We start from the raw sequence: 20,006 nt of genomic DNA on the forward strand, positions 1-20,006 counted from the left end.
CTCTAAATGTTCAAAGCTGGCCACTTTGTCTTCTGGCTCTAATATTCTGTCTTCATGATCTGTTCTATTAAAGAGATTTTCAACTGAACATTGTATTTGATTTATGGTGTCTTTAATTTCCAAGATTTCAAAATTTCTATCTCATTATTGAATTTCTCATTCATAGTCTATGGTGACTTCCTTAATTCATTCAGTTGTTTTCCCATGTTCTTTGGGAATTCATTGATCATTTTTATAATGATTCTTCTGAAATCCTTATCTGATATTTCATCAATATTTTGAAGGTCATATTGCTGGTGAATTATTGCCTTTAGGAGGTGGTGTGTTAGCTTGCTTTTTCATATTTCTTGTATTCATGTGTTGGGTTTTATGCATCTGTTGGGATTTCTCTTCCACTCTTTATGTGTGGATCTTTTTGGGGCCCAGTCTTCACTTGCCAAAGTGTCCTAGAGAGATCTGGATTGAGATCCCCCCTCATAGGTATAGTGTTGATAGCTTTTGAATTATTTTTCTGTTTTTTTTCTATAGCAATTGAAGTCCATAGGTTGCACCTGGGGACCCATCCCTAGCTGTTTCTACCTGGGGCCTGATCATTAGTTAGGGTTTTTGACCTTCCTTTGTATTAAAGTATAGCTGAAGACTGACTGTCATTAATTTGTGTGGGGGGCAAGGCATGCCATCTTTTGGTTACGTTCAGTTCAGCACCAGAGTTTCTACCCTGTGGATTTGTAGTGCCCTTGTAGGGTTCCCAGCACCTCACAAAATAGGGGAAAACAAATGAGCAAAAACCAATGCAAACAAAATACAGTATTAAGCTAGATTTGATTTCTATTATAACATCTACAATGTTAATTGCCACAGAAAATAGAAATGGTAGGGTTAGCAATTGCCAACAGCAAAAACAATAAATAAACATGTATTTATATCTGGCATTAAATCACACAACAGGTGTAAACTATGGAATGCACAGCAGTAATAATTGCAACAGCATTAACGGTGGGGGCAGGCATTATATAAACCAATTAGTGCTAAATGATGGTAAGAATACAGTTAATAGAAAAGAAAATGTGATAGGAAGGTAGAAAAGAGTCTACAATTTCAAAAAGTGAACAGACTGAAGAAGAGATGTAGGAAGTAAAGGTTACAAGGGAAGAGGAGAAAAAATAGAAATAACAAAGAGAGAGTGGAAGATAGAACAGAATTTGGATTTAGCAGAAGAAAAGAGAAACCAACAAATGAAAAACAATATAAAACAAAATTGTAATATACTAATAAGAAACCCTAACCCTTAAAAGACAAGGCAAGGAAAAAAATAACTATAATTAATTTTTTTTAATGAGACAAAAAGAAAAAATATATACACAAACAAAGAAAAAAAGAAATATATAAAAATATACACACACAAAATTACAGAATTGTTTCTACTAAGTTGGTCAAAATAGTCAGTGAGAATATATGGTCACTGCCTATGTCCAATTGTCTTTTTTTCCATTTCTTCTTGAGCTATGTACTGAACACAAGAGCAAGAGCTGAGGGTTCCTCTTTGTGTGTTGCTCACCAAGCTGCCAGTTATAGTGGCCCAAGATTTTAAAGCTAGTTCAAATAATTCAATTCTCAGTTTCTCTTCTCCCAAGTATGAGGTAGGATGAGATGGGAAGTACTGTCAGCTGGAGTTTTGTCTGCAAAGACCAGATGGAAACCTTCCCATGGTGGGGCCGCTACAGAGTAAAGTTAGGAATTTTTAAAGTAGACTCTAGATACGAACACAATTAACCTTTTCACAAGTCAGTTCTTTAATGCAATTTTCCTTTTCTCAAATTATGTGGTTATGATTTAGATGTATATTTTCAATCACATACAAGTATTTTTTTTGTATTTTGTATTATAAGCTATTTTTTGTTAAATTGTAATTTTGATTATTTTACATAGGTAACACAATCTAACTTTGCTGATATTACAACTATAAAAATAGATGGCTTTGAGATAGAAATTTCATAATCTCATCTCAAACAAAAGAGCTAAAATTAATACCTTAATTTGCAGCTTTGCTTCTTGAAGTCGACCTTTCCATGAAGCTACAAATTTAAGGCTATCCACAGAATGACCCATTGCCCTATAAAAGTAAAGCATCAAAAGTCACAATTAGGGCTGAGGATATAGCTTAGTTGGTAGAGTGCTTGACTCTCATGCACAAGGCCCTGGGTCCAATCCCCAGAACCACACACATACACACACACACACACACGAAGTCACAATTATTAGGGGAATTGGGGTGTACTACAGTGTTTAGCATGCATGAGTCCCTAGGTTCAATCACTAGAACCAACTCCTGTATTTAGCATCTGTGAGCCCTTAGGTTCAATCACTAGAACCAACTCCTGTTCCCAAATCCTCAGGAATTAATAAGTAAGAGAAGATAGTCTTATTATTTTAAACTGATATATTTATAACGTTCAAATTAAGATCTATTATGCACAATATCTTAGATTTTACACCATGTTTTAAAATTTAACTGTTTATATATCGGTCTTTCTTTAGGGTTATGAATTCCTTAAGTACATGGCATTTCATTTTACACCCTCCATTTGAACTATGGCCTAAAATACGTGTTCAATAAACATTTATTAGCAAAATTAAAATATTGATATTTATAGATCTTGAGATGGTATAAACTGAAATCTGAGTAATTAAGCAAATAAATTTATTAAATATACATTTTGGTACTGTCTATTTTTGGTACTATTTCATCTGGTATAGAAATGAACTTGATCTTCACTATAATGTCCTTTTTTCCACCATTAAGCCTAGTCAGTGCTGTTCAGTAGAATTTTCTATAAAGATAAAATGTTTTCATGCAGTCCAAAATGGTAGCAAGTTAGTTATCAAGCACTTTGAACATAGCTAATGTGAAAGAAAATGAATTTTTAGTCTTATCTTTAACTTTTTAAAATTTCCATGTGACATGTGAAATGTAAAATTTAAATAGCTTCATATTGGACAAAACAAGTCTAGATAAATGACTAAATTTTTAAATTTCATCTTTTCAATTCTAGTAAATACATAATTAAAAGCATTAGTTTTTTTAAACTTAACAAGTTAACTGTTTTTTAAAAAATAAAGTATTAGGGAATAACAAATATCTGGGTTTCAACAATAAATTCATTTCTCAATAATCAAGGCAATGTGATTAGAAGTGACTAAAGCAAAATCTAATTACCCTCAGAAACAAATAGGTAAAGCATTTTAGTTTTAATTACCTTGCAGTTTCTTGGCGAAGAGCATTAAGAAATGTGTCTGGATGGAAGAGTTCTGATAGATCGAGTGTGTCAGAAAGAAGAATCTGTTTTTCAGCTTTATCCACCCAGTTCTAGAGGAGAAGGGTGGAAATAAATATATAAATATACACATATGCTCTTAAAAATCAGTTAAAGAATTATGCATAAATCATTTTCAATGAGACAGCCATGTAGTTTCCAAATGCTCTGAAATAGTGTGCAGAAAAAAACTAGGATTTTAATATTATAAGCCTAACATAGTAATTTGATATAATATCTGTCCTTGTAAAGCCTTTTGCTAGTAAAAATCTCAAAATGTCTCTAAATGTGAAAATTAATTTTATATGTAGCAGTTTTATATTTACATATGTGAAATTATATGTATTTCAGTTTGGACCGTGACTTATACTGATGACTCATTTCTGAGTAGGCTTAGGAGATACTGAGCATTCGGGTCTAGTAAGAGTCCTCAGGATCTTCATGTCTTGACATTACAAACTGAATTAGGGTTGCAGTTCCAGATCTAGATTTGATAATAAATTTGTAACCTTTTGAATCAAGCATTAAAGTGGAGGGTAATGTAATTCTTTTTCAACAGGTATTTTAAAGTAGTCTCTTCTACTTACCTGCCATTTTATAAAACATTCTACACTGTATCTGCAATGGTACACATCAGCATAAAGTATGTTTGACAAATATTTTTTAAATTATGACTTGGAACAAACGACAAAAACATTATAGTATTCTACAATATTTACATGCTTTTCATGTATTAACCAATTTTATGCTTACCACAAACCTGTAAGTTAGTAAACCCTCTTTACAAAGGAAGAATTAAGAGGCATAGTGAGGTTAAAGGTCTTGTCCAAGGTTTGTTAGTAGGTGTTGGAGCCAGGAAATAAATTAGTGATTAAGTGATTTGTGTCTTGACATTATTTCCTGCAGGTCCTAAGGTGCCTTAATAGAAAGCATACTGCCTTCTGAATCAGTCTATTATTTTGGCTGGTCTACAGAGATAGTACTATAATAATTTCAGCTATTAAAAAAAATTCAAAATATCTCATTTACCAAATAATTCATTTTGCATGATTTATAAGCCATCTAGAAAAAACTCTTTATTCCTGTTTTAGAAAGGATGTGTCTGTAGCTTATTCTCAACCTAAGAATTTACATCTCTCAGCTAGGATCAAAACAGAAGAAATTAAAATCTGTAATACTGTTGTGTTTGCATTAATATCTTAAAGCACTTGACAAATACTCAAATCCTGTAGCAAACATGTTCCTATGTCCTTCTTGCCAATGGATAACATTATTGATTTCTTCATGTAGAAAAGATCTTAAATTGAGATCTCCTTAACAAAGTATCATTCTTTCTCTCAGATGTTATCCTTTACATTTCACAAAATATTTTTAATTATAAAATTTTAAATTATATACATTTTATTCCCTATCACATAATTTTCATTAAACATAGCCAACAAATTATGCTTACGTAACCCTATTATATTATTTTAAAACCAAAATATTTCCAATTATCCCTTCATTAAATTAATGCCTTAAAATTTATTTTTAATCCAAATAACCTTAAAAGAGTTGTTGCCAGAAATGTATGTACATATTTTCAAACTAATTAAAAATAAGAGTGTGGATGATAATCAGATTTTCACTTCATTGAAGTTTGGATTAATAACATTAATCAAAGAGGGCAAGTGTCTTTCTTTTGTAAAAATATTAATCTGTAAAAATAACTGGTTAGTCCATTAAGCTTAAAGGTAGATTAACAAAAAGGTATTATTTGATAAGATAGATTTAACAAAGATTCTTTTAGTGTATGTCATAGCTTTGAATAGCAAACTTGATGGTGAAGAAATATTTTATATTTAAAACTACACTTATAGCCAGGCGCTGCACGTGTTCTTATAATGCTGTGAACTCAGGAAGCTGAGATGGGAATAATGCAAGTTCCAGATAACTTTGGTGGCCCTGCAATGGAGGGAGACCCTATGGCAAAATAACAGCGTTCAGTGGTAAAGCGCCCTGGGTTCGATCCCCAATACCAAACAACAACAAAACCTCTAAATTCATACTTATAAGATTGAAAATAAAGTAACAGCATTGTTTTTTAATAAGAAATATGCATGCACAAACTGGGCTTGCAACAAAGTGTAGGCATATTAGCTGGAAAATTTATTTAGTAAATGATTTCTCTTTTCTCCTTTTATTCAGTGATCCTTTTCTTAGAATGTAATTTAAATAAGAAATTATTGTACATAACATGTTTATTTACAAGTATTTTAATATCAAGATATCAGAAGAATAAATGCAATAGAAACTAAGTGGATTAAATGATGGTATATTAATACAACAAAAAATTCCACAGCCAATAAAAACTGGTATTTAGAGAATATTTAATGACATAGAAAACTGTTCCTAACCTAATATGTTTATCAGAATGCTAAATGTATACATAGTAAGAACCTCCTATGTAAAAGCATTATTTGAATACTTGTTCCTAATCTAATATGTTTATCAGAATGCTAAATGTATACATAGTAAGAACCTCCTATGTAAAAGCATTATTTGAATACCTTGAAAAAATATTGGAAGATATTTTTTCAGCAAGTCTGACTTATACCCTATTAATGATTATCTTTAATTCACACGCAAATAGCAATGATATAGTTTAAAATGCAATGCATTAAAATAAACAGGTGATTTTATTTTGTTTAAGGTACTATGTTCCTTGGAAAAAGTGTTTAATGCAAACAAGTAATTTGAATAATATTTCTTCTCAATGTGCCATCTTTTATACTAATCTTTTCTTTCAAATTATTTAGTGTAAGTTTGGAGACTTAAGAATCTGAGAACAAATTCATGTAGACACTAAGCTATAAGCTATCCAGAATAAAATTAAGTATCATTAGTCATTGTTTTGATTGGAGGAAACAAAACATTTAAAGTTATTAACATGTTAATAGCCTGAATATAACACTGTTCTCAAATCTTTGGATGAAAAGATGTAAAACACTGTAGTTCAGCAGCAAAGCATATAACCAAGAATTATTCTGGAATTAAAACCTCAGAAGATAACTAAGACATTTCTTGCTAAAGTTTGTTGTACCAACTTCAAGGGCTAGATATTGCCAGATTTTTTAGTCAAAATTTATCCTAAACCCAAACCTTGATATATATATATATATATATATATATATATATATATATATATATATATATATATATATACACACACACACACACACACACACATATATACACACACATATATATATATATACATATATATGTATTCATTTAAATCCTGTACATTAAATTGCTAGTTAACCACAGGATAAAACAGGAGTTTATTTCAGTGGGTTTTGAGAATAAGATGTAATATCTGGAATTCAAGATAAACATAAGTTGGGCTGGCTTCCTGGGGGTCTAGTCATTTTTAACTATGTAATACTTAAAACATAATTTCTGGCTCCATGTACTCAATATTAAGGTTACTTTGCCTACTAATTTTTAGAGAACTGCTTCACTAACGTGTGAACACATGACTGTAAACATTCATTGATGTTCGGTAATCACACTGACTTTAATTATTTATTGCATCTCTTGAATTTTAATGTGTTGTGTTATTCATTCAGTAATTTTCTATTTTGGTGTCTTGTTTGATTCATGGGTATATTTAATTTCCAAATTCTTGAATTTTCATAGATTTTTGTTATTGATTTCCTTTATTTTATTTTTTTGGCGGGGGTATCAGAGATTGAATTCAGGGGCACTCAACCACTGAGCCATATCCCAGCCCTATTTTGTATTTAGAGATGGGACCTCACTAAGTTGCTTAGCGCCTTGCTTTTGCTAAGGCTGGTTTTGAACTCAAAATCCTCCTGTCTCAGTCTTCCAAGTTACTGGGATTACAGGCATGCACCATCATGCCTGGTTTTGTTATTGATTTCAAATTTCATTTCTATTATGGATAGAGAACTTACTTTGTGAGGTTTAAATCTTATTAGATTCATTGAAACTCATTCTGTGGCTTAGTATATGACCTACCTTTATAAATGTTCTGTGTGCATTTGAAAATAATGTATATGCTAATGGTATTGTATAATATTCTATATATATCAATTAGGTAAACAGTTTGTTCAAGTCTTTTAAATCCTTTCTGATTTTCTATCCTAATTATTGAGAAGGGTGTATTAAAATATCTAAGTCCAGATTGTGTCTCCTTGCAGTTCTATCAGTTGTTTGCATCATGTATTTTGAAAATGTTATTAGATGTGTAAAAGTGTAGTATTGTAAAATAACCTTTATCATCTCTGGTTATATTCTTTGCTGCAAAACCTATTTTGACTGATAATATAGCAAGCCAGCTTTCTTTTGGTTAGTATTAATAGAATGTATCTTTATTCATCCTTTTACTTTTAACCTATTAGTCTTTTTACTTAAAATGAAACACGCTGATGCCATCATAGTTGGTCTTGTTTTTGACCACACTGACAATCTTTGGCTCTAATTTGTGATTTAAATATACAGTTAAACTTGTAAAAATGCTACTTTAATGAGTTATTGGTTATTTTTATTGAGTGGAAAGATAAGCTTAGAAACTGCTATTTTTTTTTTTTTACAGGAAAACATTTCAGGGTTTTACACTGAGCAAAATAGAATTCAATGAGCAAAATTACAGCTTCAATTTGGTTTTTGATGGAACTTAAAATATTTTTTTGAATGAAAGAACAAAGATCAGAGAATTGAATTGATTTCTTACCCAAAACATATCATTTATATTATTGGTAAGATTATACTTTTAAATTAAACAATGTTATAGACCTGTATAATAAAAATCACCAGGAATAATTTCTATATATAATAATTACCACATCTATGGGAAATATTTGAATATAAAATTCAGTGTATGACATGGTATGAATAAAGCTTTTGGCTTATTCACTATATGGCTGAATGTAAGGCAATTTTGATTCTTTAAACAATGGATTGATGGCAGACAGGGTCTGGTAGACAAACCAGTACTTCATTTTTGAGCCTCCAGGTATAGTTAGGTAGCATGATACATGCATTTAAAATAATGAAATTTAAAGCAGACATTTTGAAGACCAAAGGCAACTACATATATAAATCTTAATAATTACCCTTCCATGCCAAGCCCTGTATATAGTTTCAAATTACCCAGAGTGACTCCATCTCACAGAAGCCAAGGCCTTACAACAGCACACAAAGCCTACACTGTCTGCCCCTGCACTAATTCCAAACCCTTCTCCATGCCACAATATCTACCTTAACCCCTGACTTCTCTGACCACCTTTTCTTCAGTCACCATGATCTCCTTTTCTCAAAAACTCTTCTGCCTCAGCGTGCTTCACTTGCTATTCCCTCTACCTGAAACTTCACTACCACATACCTATCTGCATGGCTATGACCTTACCTCCTTCAGGTCTCTATTCAAATATCATTACGTTGGAAATGTCTTCCCTAATGTTACCAGTTTAATGTAACTAATTTTTTATACTTTACCTTTATATCTAGAGTACCACATGCACTAGGAATTAAGAAAGAAAGGAAAAAAGAAATTCTCAGGACTTCACTATGTTGATTTTATGAGGAGTTTTCAAAGTAAAACTTCAAAGAAATCAAAGGGTCCTTTTAACAATTTTCATACTTTTAGGAAATTAATTTTAACCAAATTGGTTCTTGGGAGGGGCTTTAATATTATGGACTTATAAAGGAATTTTGATGTTTCAGGCATTTCTCATCTTCATCAGATTAAAGGAGAATGCTGAAATCTCTCACTGCTCTACCATGACCTCTCCCACTGTGGATGGTTCTTTTGAAGATTGAATAAGATTTTGTAACCATTTACATTTCTCTTCTAAGGTACAGAAATCATATTTTGACAAGTGACCTTGTTTTAATGGTATTTTAACTTTTACTTCTAATCATTCTGTTGAATGTGAATATATGTATTGGCAGTAGATTGGGGGCCACAGAAAAATGGAATACTGATTTCCTGTGGGATATTTTTTTAGTGAGAGTTTTAAATTAAATAGGAAATTTTCCCATAGACTAACTTATGAATGGAAAATGATTTTGGCAAATGATATTATGGGAAAATATACCAACAGTCATTCACTCCAGAGGAAAGCACTATAATTACAATATAGTAAGCTTCCTTTTCACTTACTATTATCCTTAAAATTAATATCCTAATTTTTCTATAGAATGTTGTTTTTTTCTGATTTAACCACTTGTGATAGTAAGCATACAACTTGCTTCCGTGCAAATGGAAAAGAAAAACACTTCTGAAGTATTTTGAAATTCCAAAAATGACCTGCTATGTGTTAATCATCCTTTAAAATTTATATGTTTCTTATATCTTAAAAAAACAAGATTTCTACTCTGTTAAATTAGGGAATTGCATACTATGCAAAAAAAAAAAAACATTCTATTATTTTGAGTTCCACCTCAGTTTTTATTGGGATATCAAAAATAAAAATATTTGATAAAAATGTAAAAAAACACTGGGTGTGGTGATGCATGACTGTAATCCCAGGAGCATGGGAGACTGAGGCAGGAGGATCAACAGTTCAAAGCCAGCCTCAGCAAAAGTAAGGCACTAAGCAACTCAGACCCTGTCTCTAAATAAAATACAAAATAGGGCTGGGATGTAGCTCAGTGGTTGAGTGCTCCCAAGTTCAATCCCAGGTACCAAAAAAAGTGGGGGGCTAGGGATGTGGCTCTGTGGTTAAGAGAACCCCTGGGTGGTTCAATCGGCAGTATAAAAAAAAAGTAAAATACAAACACACAAAAATAAAAACAAAACCAGAAAACCTTACCCAAATTGATATGTACCAGAAACAAAACATCAGTAATTAACCTAGGTGCTCATGAAATGAAAAGCATTTCTTACTGCTTAAAACAAACAAACAAATAAACACTTAACTATTATAATTCTTTAATTTTAGGTTTGGCCATATAGTCCAGTAAAAAAAACAGATTCTGGGAAAAAGTAAATTCCCTTATGAATTTGGTTAACAGCAAGACATATAACTGGAAAACTTCTAACTGCATAAATTGCAGTCAACTATCCTAATTTTTAAAAATTTAATCATTTTTTTGATGGGGGTTCTGTGATGAACCCCCATGCTACATAGCTGACTGAAAAAAACAAACTATACAAAGGATCTGAAGGAGACTAGCCTTCAGAGCTGTCTCTGATGGACTAATATCTGCTAGCTTGTTTAACTTTATTAACTTAACAGACATGCTCTTGTCTATATGAGAACAGAATATACCTTAACTGGAAAAAAAAAAGCCTAACTCTTACCCTACTCTTAATATACTCACCTACTAGAATACTAAGTTCATTCAAACATGATTTTTTAGAAAAACCAAACTATAAGGCTCAATGTTCAGCACAAAGTAGTACTATGGGGGAAAGGTACTAGAGATTGAACCCAGTAGTGCTCTACCACTAAGCTACATCCCCAGTTCTTTTTTATTTTGAGAGGGGGTCTCTAACTTGCCAAAGCTAGCTTTGAACTTGAGATCCTCCTGCTTCAGTCTCTGGAGTAGCTGGGATTATAGGGCTGTTCTACTCCACTCCGCTACAAGTACTTTCTTCAATAGACCTTTGCGATGTTTTTCTACCACATTGTAGAGAAAAATGTGGAAGAATAATATTTCATGATTTAGATTTTTTTTTTACACTGATGGTCTCTCCTGACCTTTCCAAAGAAAGGAATAAGTTAAAGTTATATGGGCTAAACCCATACAGGATTCATACAGAACCTGAATCTTTGTAATAAGATCATTAGACATGGCCTCTGGGCATGGTACTTAATTTCTGGTTTGATAAGCCAGGGATTTATATTGTCTACATATTTATAGATCCTTACTTAATGGTCAATTATAATTTATTTTATGAATAGCTCACTCTACAGTGAAAGGACAATCCTTTCAAATTTTCAAAAAACTTTACTCCTAAAATTATTTCCTTTTTTTCACTTTTATTGAACACTAAAACAAACAAACTCCCAGCCCCCAAATCCCACCACATCTACCATGATATTTATCTGTGCTATGAAGTATCACAACTCACAGAAGAAAAAAGGAAAAAAAAGGGGAAAAAAAGGTCTATACTTGTTATCTCAACTTTGCCCTTTTTTTCTCTAACTCATACACCAGACCTTCATTTTTCTGTACTTCACAAAACAACTCAACATTACAGTGTCATTCACATTGCCAAATATAATAATATTTCTCTAATCTCACCTACAGAATTTGACATAGTTGATGGTTTTGACCTTTTTAAAACCCTTTCTTTCTTGACTTCCTGATCACTACAGTCTCCCAGGCTTTCTTCTGTATTTTTGACTACTACTTCTTGATCTCAACAATTCACTCCTTCTCTTTTTTTTGGAATATCAATATTGGAGTGAAGCAGAGCCAAATATTGACCACTCCTATAGTTTTAAAGACCATCTCAATATGCTCATGACTGCCAATTTATTTCATATTCCAACCTCTTACCAATTCTTCATTATTTCCACTATGATGTTTTTGAACTTAATATATTCAAATTAGAAATCTTAATTTGCAAGACCATTTCCATCCTAAGAAATATACTCCATTATTCGTATCCTTCAACTCAGCAAACCATTCAACCAATTGCTCAGTCAAAACCTTGAAATTGTTCGGTACCTCTCTTTCATGCCCCAGAACTAAATATACAGGTCTAATATAAAAATCCTAGTATTTTTCTACCTCCATAGCCACCATCCTAGTGCAGAAAACCATCACAACCTCTTTGGATTATGTAGTAACCTCTTAACTGGTCAGTCTGCGGCAGTTCTCTCCCTATAGTCTATTCACAAAACCCCAGAATAATTTTTATCCTTTACTCTCAATTACCGCTGGCTTCTCATGCACTCAGCATCTAAAGTAAAGTCCTTACCAAGCTTCCAAGGATCCATGTCATAGTCCCTGGCAACCCATCCAACTTCATTTCTAGTAGCATTCTCTTTACATACTTCTATTCACTCTGGCTGGCTTCCTTGTTGTCCGTTAAACAGGCAAAGGACATTCCTGTCTCAGATCACACTCACTGGATCTGAGTTGTTGCATTTGGTTTTTTGTTTTGTTTTTATCACCTGCCTCAGATACCTTCAGTTTGCTCTCTTCATTCAAGTCTCTGTTAAATATTACTTCCTAACAAACGTCTTCTGTGACTACTCATACCCTTAGTCCATATAAATTTTTTTTAGTATTCTAATATTTATTAAAGTTCAATTTCAGTATTTAACTTGATCTATTATTTGCTTTTTTACCTTCTTGTAGGCTTAACAAACATATTGTTCTGACATCCTAGAAATAAACAATATCAATATTTATCTAAGCATAAAGGTAACCATGTTAGTAAGGCCAGCAAGCCATGTCATTTAGATTTATTTGAAATATTACATTATTTTAATTATAATATAAAAATATATTAGTTATAATAATATAAGTATATACCACCTAAAGGGAAAATAATCCCTTCATGTACTCTACAAGTTGAAGTTTACTTAGTCTGAAACATAAACATATATTACAAGAATAAAATTTTAAAAATTGAAAAATTAATGTTATGTAAATGAAGAATTTAGAGTCCAATAAATAGAGAAATAGACTGACAATACAAATATTAGGAGAATATATTAGCTTGGTAAAGGTAAGGAATAACATTGGAAGCACTTAATTCTCTCTGATAAGTAGATGCTGATCCATAATTGGGGAGGGCGCATGGAAAAAATGAAGGAATTCTGATTGGACAAAGGGGAGAGAGATGAGGGGAGGAGAAATGGGGGCAGGAAAGATAGTGAAATGAGATGGACATCTGGACATCATTACATTAAGTACATGTATGACTGCACATATGGTAAGAGACTATATTGTGTACAACAAGAGAAATGAAAAGTTGTGCTCCATTGGTGTACAATGAATTGAAACGCATTCTGCAGTCATGTATAACTAATTAGAATGAATAAAATAAGAAAAAATCTAATAAAAGTATATATTTTATATTATAAATATATTAAACTATTGTAGAAAATTATATTTTTTATAATTATGATAAATTTATAACAACTTATTTTATATATATCAATGACATACATATTTTTATAAATGTCAAATATTATACATAATGTTAAATTATAGTGAAATCCAGATTTTCATAGAATTATTTGACATACCAGCATTTGAAACATTAAATGACATTTATAAAAAATAACATTAAATTGTAAGCTATTCAGTTCTATTAAACCATGAGTCCTTCAAGAGGAAGTACTATTTCAGAATACTTCCCATATTATGAGGAAAAAAATGGATTATCAACTTTACCACTTCAAAATTTCTCAAGGAGAAAAAAAAAGAATATCATTTATAAAAGAATTCAAAGTAAATCACTTCAATATGAGCATAAAATTAAAAAATGGAGAATAAATATTTGAAATACCTATTTTTTTTTATTTTCTCACTTCAAAAATTCCTTTTATGGTTTTGATACTATGAAGGTCACAAAAAAAACTTGACAAAATCATTGATGCAGATGGCCAATAATTTTTAGGAGATGGATTAAAAAGTTCTGAGATTGCCTGAAGACCTTAAGTTTAAGACTCTAGTAAATATATTAATGAAAATGTTTTCCAAAATTATTATTGCTAGTATTATTAAATCAATTACTCAATAGTCTAAGTCAAAAGTCTACCTCAATATTGTCCACAACACACAAATACAATTAAAGCCCTTTTAAAGTGTAACCACAGGTAACTTAATTAAACCAATAATTACTTTCTTTGCATATGAAGAGATTTTTAGTTGCAAATAGTTGACAAAAATAGATCTGATAGAAGATATATTACAGAATGAAAAATAAATAAAGCATTATGTAATTATCATGGACCATACAATAAATGTGGAAGCTATATTTGATTTAGGAATCACAAACATAGGAAGTTTTATTCAAAAAACATCTTCCATTATGTGTTCAGAAATCTTACAGTATCTGATATAACATACTTGACCATGACAGAGAAAATGTCAACCATTTTTATCATTGTTCCTTACAAAAGACAGAACTACATGACATACAAGATTTTTCACAACATTTGTTAATAAACAATGTTAAAACAAGATGTTAAAACAAGATGTAATGAAAGCATCTAACTAGTAAAAAATGGCTACTTTAACCAAGAAAAGCCTTGAAACATGACTTTGCAAGTTAGAGTACCAACATAGCAAACAGTACTAAGGAAGGATCATTGGTTACTTTTTTTTTTACTACAGTAGCTGCTAACATTTGTATGATGTGATGAAGGTTGTGGTGCAAATAGAAACTCAGGAGAAATTCTGACATCTTGAAAGCTAATTATGCTGTAAATTGTCACATTTCTAGAACCAAGACTTATCTTTTGCAAAGAGTACAAATAGCATGTTTTGTAGGATTGCTTCTATAAAACTGTAGATCACTACAGACTACTGTTTAGTATTCCAAATATGCAAGATAGTTGACCATTAAAAGGATTTATTAGTTGATAATGCTATGGAATTATTATCCCAGTATAAAACTTGACTCTTAAAATTTTACAATATGACTGCTATAGTAATAGCTACATTTCAATGGATAAAATTTCATATCTATACTTCAAATTCATTCTATAATGGTGATAATTCAGCTTAAAACCTGGCTGTATATTAACCTTAGATTTCAGGATTTGGGCCAAAATATTTTGATGCCATTCTAATGTTGATAAGTTTATTATCTATGTCTTTCACTAACATATGATTCCTGTTTCCCCACTATTATTTCCAGCACTTAGAACAATGTCAGTAAATATTCACTGAGTGAATGAATGAATGAATATATATGCAATATACACACACACATATATGTGTGTGTGTGTGTGTATATATATATACACACACACACACTCACAATATATATATATATATACACACACACACACACACACACACACACACAATTCTAGCTGAGTATAATATCTAAAAAGAGGGATGCTAAAGATTTTAGAGCCACACAGTCTTTTTCAGTTTCATTTTTACAAGCCTTCCTATGAATAATTATAATGAATACTTAATGTGTGTAAAACACTATATCAAGGACTATGAGTTACTGAGATAAGTTAGGAAAATTAAGAATATTCTTTTCCAGGAATGTAAGGTATGACAAAACCTTCCAAAATATAGAAGACACCTCAAAAATGAATAAAAAACACTTTGAACATTTTAGATTGTAAGAGCAAATAAGTCCTCAAATGTTAAACCAAAATGTTTATTGAGTAAATTTTGATAGAAGTAAAAAATCTAAAACATATCCTGGATAGTAAAGAATATATCTTAGGGAGATAAATTGTGATGATTGGGAAACATAGACATGTCAGTTTACTTGAGATTAACCCTATAGTTGATTGAAACATTTTTACTCAACAGTTACTTATTGAAAAGTCTGCTAATGTGAATTACATACTTGGATCTCACATTTTAGTGGAGGAATATTAGAAAATTTAAAACATAAATAAGTAAAACACACAGAATACTCAATGGAGATATAGGCCATGGAGAAAACAAAGAAGGCAACGAGGAGAAGAACTGTCAGAGACTATAACTTAAAACAAGATGGTGAGGGAAGGTAAATGCAAAGTTGACATCTGAGCATAGACTTGAAGGAGATAAGGAAGCTTTCTTGTAGGTATCATGGGGATCATGGGGGATATCATTCCAAGTAGGAAACTGCAAGAATAAAGGCCCAGTAAGGGAGTGTTACAGATTTGCTCACTGAATAGCAAGGGGACCAGTAAAAAGGAACTGCAAATGAGATAAAAAACTAGGAGAGGAAATTAGAGGGGATGGGCCTTATTTTAAATAAGGATTTTGATACTCTGAATGAGATGACTAATTTTGGGGATAGTTTCAGGAAAGGAATGGTATAATATGGCTTATACTTCAACCAGAACATTTGAGACTACTGACGTAAGAACCAATCAGTTGAATTTTGTGCAAGGTGAGAAACATGGGTTCAATTTCATTTTGCAACAAATGGATTTCCAGTTTTCCCAGCACCATTTGTTGAAGAGGCTATCTTATCTCCAATGTATGCTTTTGGTGGCTTTGTCTAGTATGAGATAACTATTTATGTGGGTTTGTCTCTGTTTTCTATTCTGTACCATTGGTCTACGTGTCTGTTTTGGTGCCAATACTATGCCATTTTTGTTAGTATAGCACTGTAGAATAGTTTAAGGTCTGGTAATTGTGATGTCTCTTGCTTCACTTTTCTTGCTAAGGATTGCTTTGGCTATTCTGGATCTCTTATTTTTCCAAATGAATTTCATGATTGAGTTTTCTATTTCTATGAAGAATGTCATTGGGATTTTAATAGGGATTGCATTAAATCTGTATAGAACATTTGGTAGTATGACCATTTTGACAATGTTAATTTTGTCCAAGACCATGAGAGATCTTTTCATGTTTTAAGGGCTTTTTCAATTTCTTTTTCAGAGTTCTGTAATTTTCCTTGTAGAGGTCTTTCACCTCTTTTGTTAGATTGACTCCCAAATATTTTATTTTTTTTTTGAGGCTATTGTGAGTAGGACAGTTTTCCTAATTTCTCTTTCAGTAGATTCATTGCTGATATATAGGAATGCAATTGAGTGGACTAGACAGAGGGGAGTGGGCATAGGGGTAGGAATGATAGTAAAATGCATCAGACATTATTACCCTATATGCATACATGATTACATGACCTGTGTAACTCTACATCATGTAAAACCAGTCAAATGAGAAGTTACACTCCATTTATGCATGATGTGTCAAAATGCATTCTACTGTCAGGTACAACTAATTAGAAATAATATAAAAAAATCCTAATGTGACTTCCTTCTTTAAAATACTACAATGGGTATCTTTTGCCTATACGATCAAATATAATTTAATATAGCAGCATGACTTATCCTTTACTATTCTCTAGCCTAATCACTGAACACCCCCCCCCCCTCCTTCTTTACTCTGCTTTTTTGGTTTCTTGAAACCACAAGGCTTACTCTTGACTATGACTTTCCTTCTATCTGCCACATTCTTCCTTCTGTTCACCTGAGCTGTTCCTACAAAGTTCTCACCTGAAACGTCACTTCCTTGAATCTCTTTAGGTTAAGCACTATGGCTCTTTGTTCCCAGAGTACTGACTTCCCTACTCTGTTGTTTATTCAATGCTACCTTTTCTGATAAGCTATAAGGATAGCTTCTTTGGGACAAGATATATATGTCTATCATGTTTACCCCTTGACATCATCAGTTTCATAGTGTTTGGCATCAGAAAAGCATTAATCACATTTATAAATTTTTTAGATGCCAAAGTGGATGAATGTGAGAAATATAAAAAATTTGAGGCAGAAAAATATATTTTCAGTAATCATTATATCTAACATTTCACATGGCCTAGCATATAGTGCCAGCTTAATTTTTTTTTTTGCCTGAGTGAAGGAATGCCATTCTTGACCCTTGTTAGCCTTAGCTTATTTACATAAAATCTCTATAATAAACTAGCACTACATATAATATTTTCAGTTGCTTGTTCTCTTCATACTGGTGTTCTATGCCAAATTGCAAGGTTTTGAGGTCTTAAATTTTGCATGGACCTGGGCTCAAGCTGCTATGTATTTATTTATATTCAATGTGTTCATACACTTTTATAAGAAGCCACAGCTGCCAATTTCAAAGAACCTTGCAAATAGTATCTCTTATTCTCCCTGCCACACCACCATGACATGTACCCACCCTTTTCAACTAGGGAGCTACATTGTTCTCTAACCATCACAAGCTGCTCTGGATATTTTTCTGTGAAATAGAGAAGGCATAAGTGAAAACAATAGAATCAACAGGTCATTGAAAGATGGAATGCAAATCCCAAACAATAAAGGTCACTTTGGGGAGGTGGACATTTTTCTACATTTACAAATGAAAACAAGTTTAGCCCAGAAAAACAAAATATCCCAAAGAGATGATGAAAGTGAGAAATATTACCTATTCCCTGATTGGAAAGATGGGTAAACTATGATAAAGCCTGAAACTTCTTGAAAATTTATTATTACAATTAAGATTAAATGCCTATAAAGCTTTCAAGAAAAATAAAGAGGAAAAGTGTTCAGATTTTGTGGCCAGTGTTCAATATACTTACTTTAAATAGTTGTGCCAATTACAATAATTCATGTAAAACTGCTTTAAAGGATATTAACTTCAGTATTAACAATATAAGACAACAAAATTGAGTGTACTTACATACATAGTATAATATGAGCCACTATTTTTAGCAAATAAAAGAAACACAAGTTCTTTATGAAAATAATCTAAAGCAAATAACACTGAGAAATATATGAATTTATCACAACCATGCCATTATAACATACAAAGAACTTCAGAGCATTCCGATATTTTTCTAAAATGACAGTATTTGTCCTTCCCTCTTCCCTTTCTCCATCCTTTTTTCCTTCCATTCTTCCAGCATTGATACAGTATTTCCAGGTACATACTCAGCAGACAGAGAGAGGGAAAGGCACTGCATGATTCTTCTCTACCTGATAATTTTCATTTTCTACTCTATTACTTTTTCTTCAATAATCCTACAGCCTAGAGAACAGAAAGCAAACAAACATTTTGAATGCATCCTCATGTCTTCAAATGAGTCCTACTTGTACGCTGGCAAACTGAATGAAAAGACTTGGAAAGATGAAAAAAGAGAAGAACAAGGAAAGACCCTCTGGAAGTTTTCTAAAGAGATAAGGAATCACCTACATTGAGTCTTCAATAGCAGGTCAACTTCTAATATAAACATGAACAAAGATGAGGAGTGTAACACTGAACAAATTTGTAGATGGGAGAGAAGGGTAGGAATTTTTAAGCACTCATGCCCCACAGCTTGAATTTTCTCTAAAATCAAGTCTGTGACAAAATGGAATCTTAAGGAAAGTAGTAAAGTTTAAAACATTATAATGGAATATGGAAGCAATGCTCAGGGCCCATCTAATACATTTCACATCTAAACATTTCTCATCTCCCATGCCACTAGCAGAGATTAGCAGTCTGTATATGAACAGAGACTGCCCCAAGTTCAAAGATTTCCAGAAAGGATGAAGAGGGAAGAAAAGTGAGTTAGGACACTGGAAAGGTGGGAAGAAAATGGTTAAAGTTATATACCGTGCACTCCAGGATCAGGAAAGAGCGTGATGAAGTAGAATACTATCCGTGAAGTGACTGAAAAGCCTAGTGCAAGAGTGAAATATGCTTGTTACCAAAGAATGATATGTTTATATCAGAGGATTCAAACCAGGCTCAATGGTAAGTAATAAAAATGGCAGAATATGAAAATATCTGATAGTTTATATACAAAATCATGTCAGTCTCATAGTTATTAGCAAAAAGATTGTATAATACAATGGCCATACACTCATGCAATTATTAATTACTAAATAATTTAGTCTTACCTGTATTGCAAGGGCACGAGCTACAAGACCTCTAAGGTACTGTAAGGGATCTTCTGGGCCTTCCCACTTGTTCTGCCATATGAGGGGACACTGGAATTTAAAAGGGGCCAAAATTAACTTTATGTATATTACATATAAAAGACCTTCAACATTACTGTGATGGGGATAAACT

General features: G+C 32.0%; 1 protein-coding gene across 4 annotated transcripts in view; it reads right to left on the reverse strand.

Annotated features, from left to right (window-relative positions):
* The window catches only part of Dync2h1 (dynein cytoplasmic 2 heavy chain 1), a 381,051-nt gene that overhangs the window by 28,121 nt on the left and 332,924 nt on the right, over nt 1–20,006 (reverse strand). For all 4 annotated transcript variants that reach the window (XM_058586626.1, XM_046466604.2, XM_046466597.2 and 1 more), the window contains 3 exons: nt 19,835–19,924; nt 3,258–3,367; nt 2,032–2,113 (listed from right to left, as the gene is read on the reverse strand). In XM_058586626.1, coding sequence (XP_058442609.1) covers nt 2,032–2,113; nt 3,258–3,367; nt 19,835–19,924 — 282 coding nt within the window. The remainder of the gene's footprint in view (nt 1–2,031; nt 2,114–3,257; nt 3,368–19,834; nt 19,925–20,006) is intronic.

The sequence above is a fragment of the Marmota monax genome, unplaced genomic scaffold (genome assembly GCF_021218885.2).
Source record: "Marmota monax isolate L192 unplaced genomic scaffold, Marmota_monax_Labrador192_F-V1.1 WCK01_AAM20220418_F8-fsc00045, whole genome shotgun sequence".
NCBI lineage: Eukaryota > Metazoa > Chordata > Mammalia > Rodentia > Sciuridae > Marmota > Marmota monax.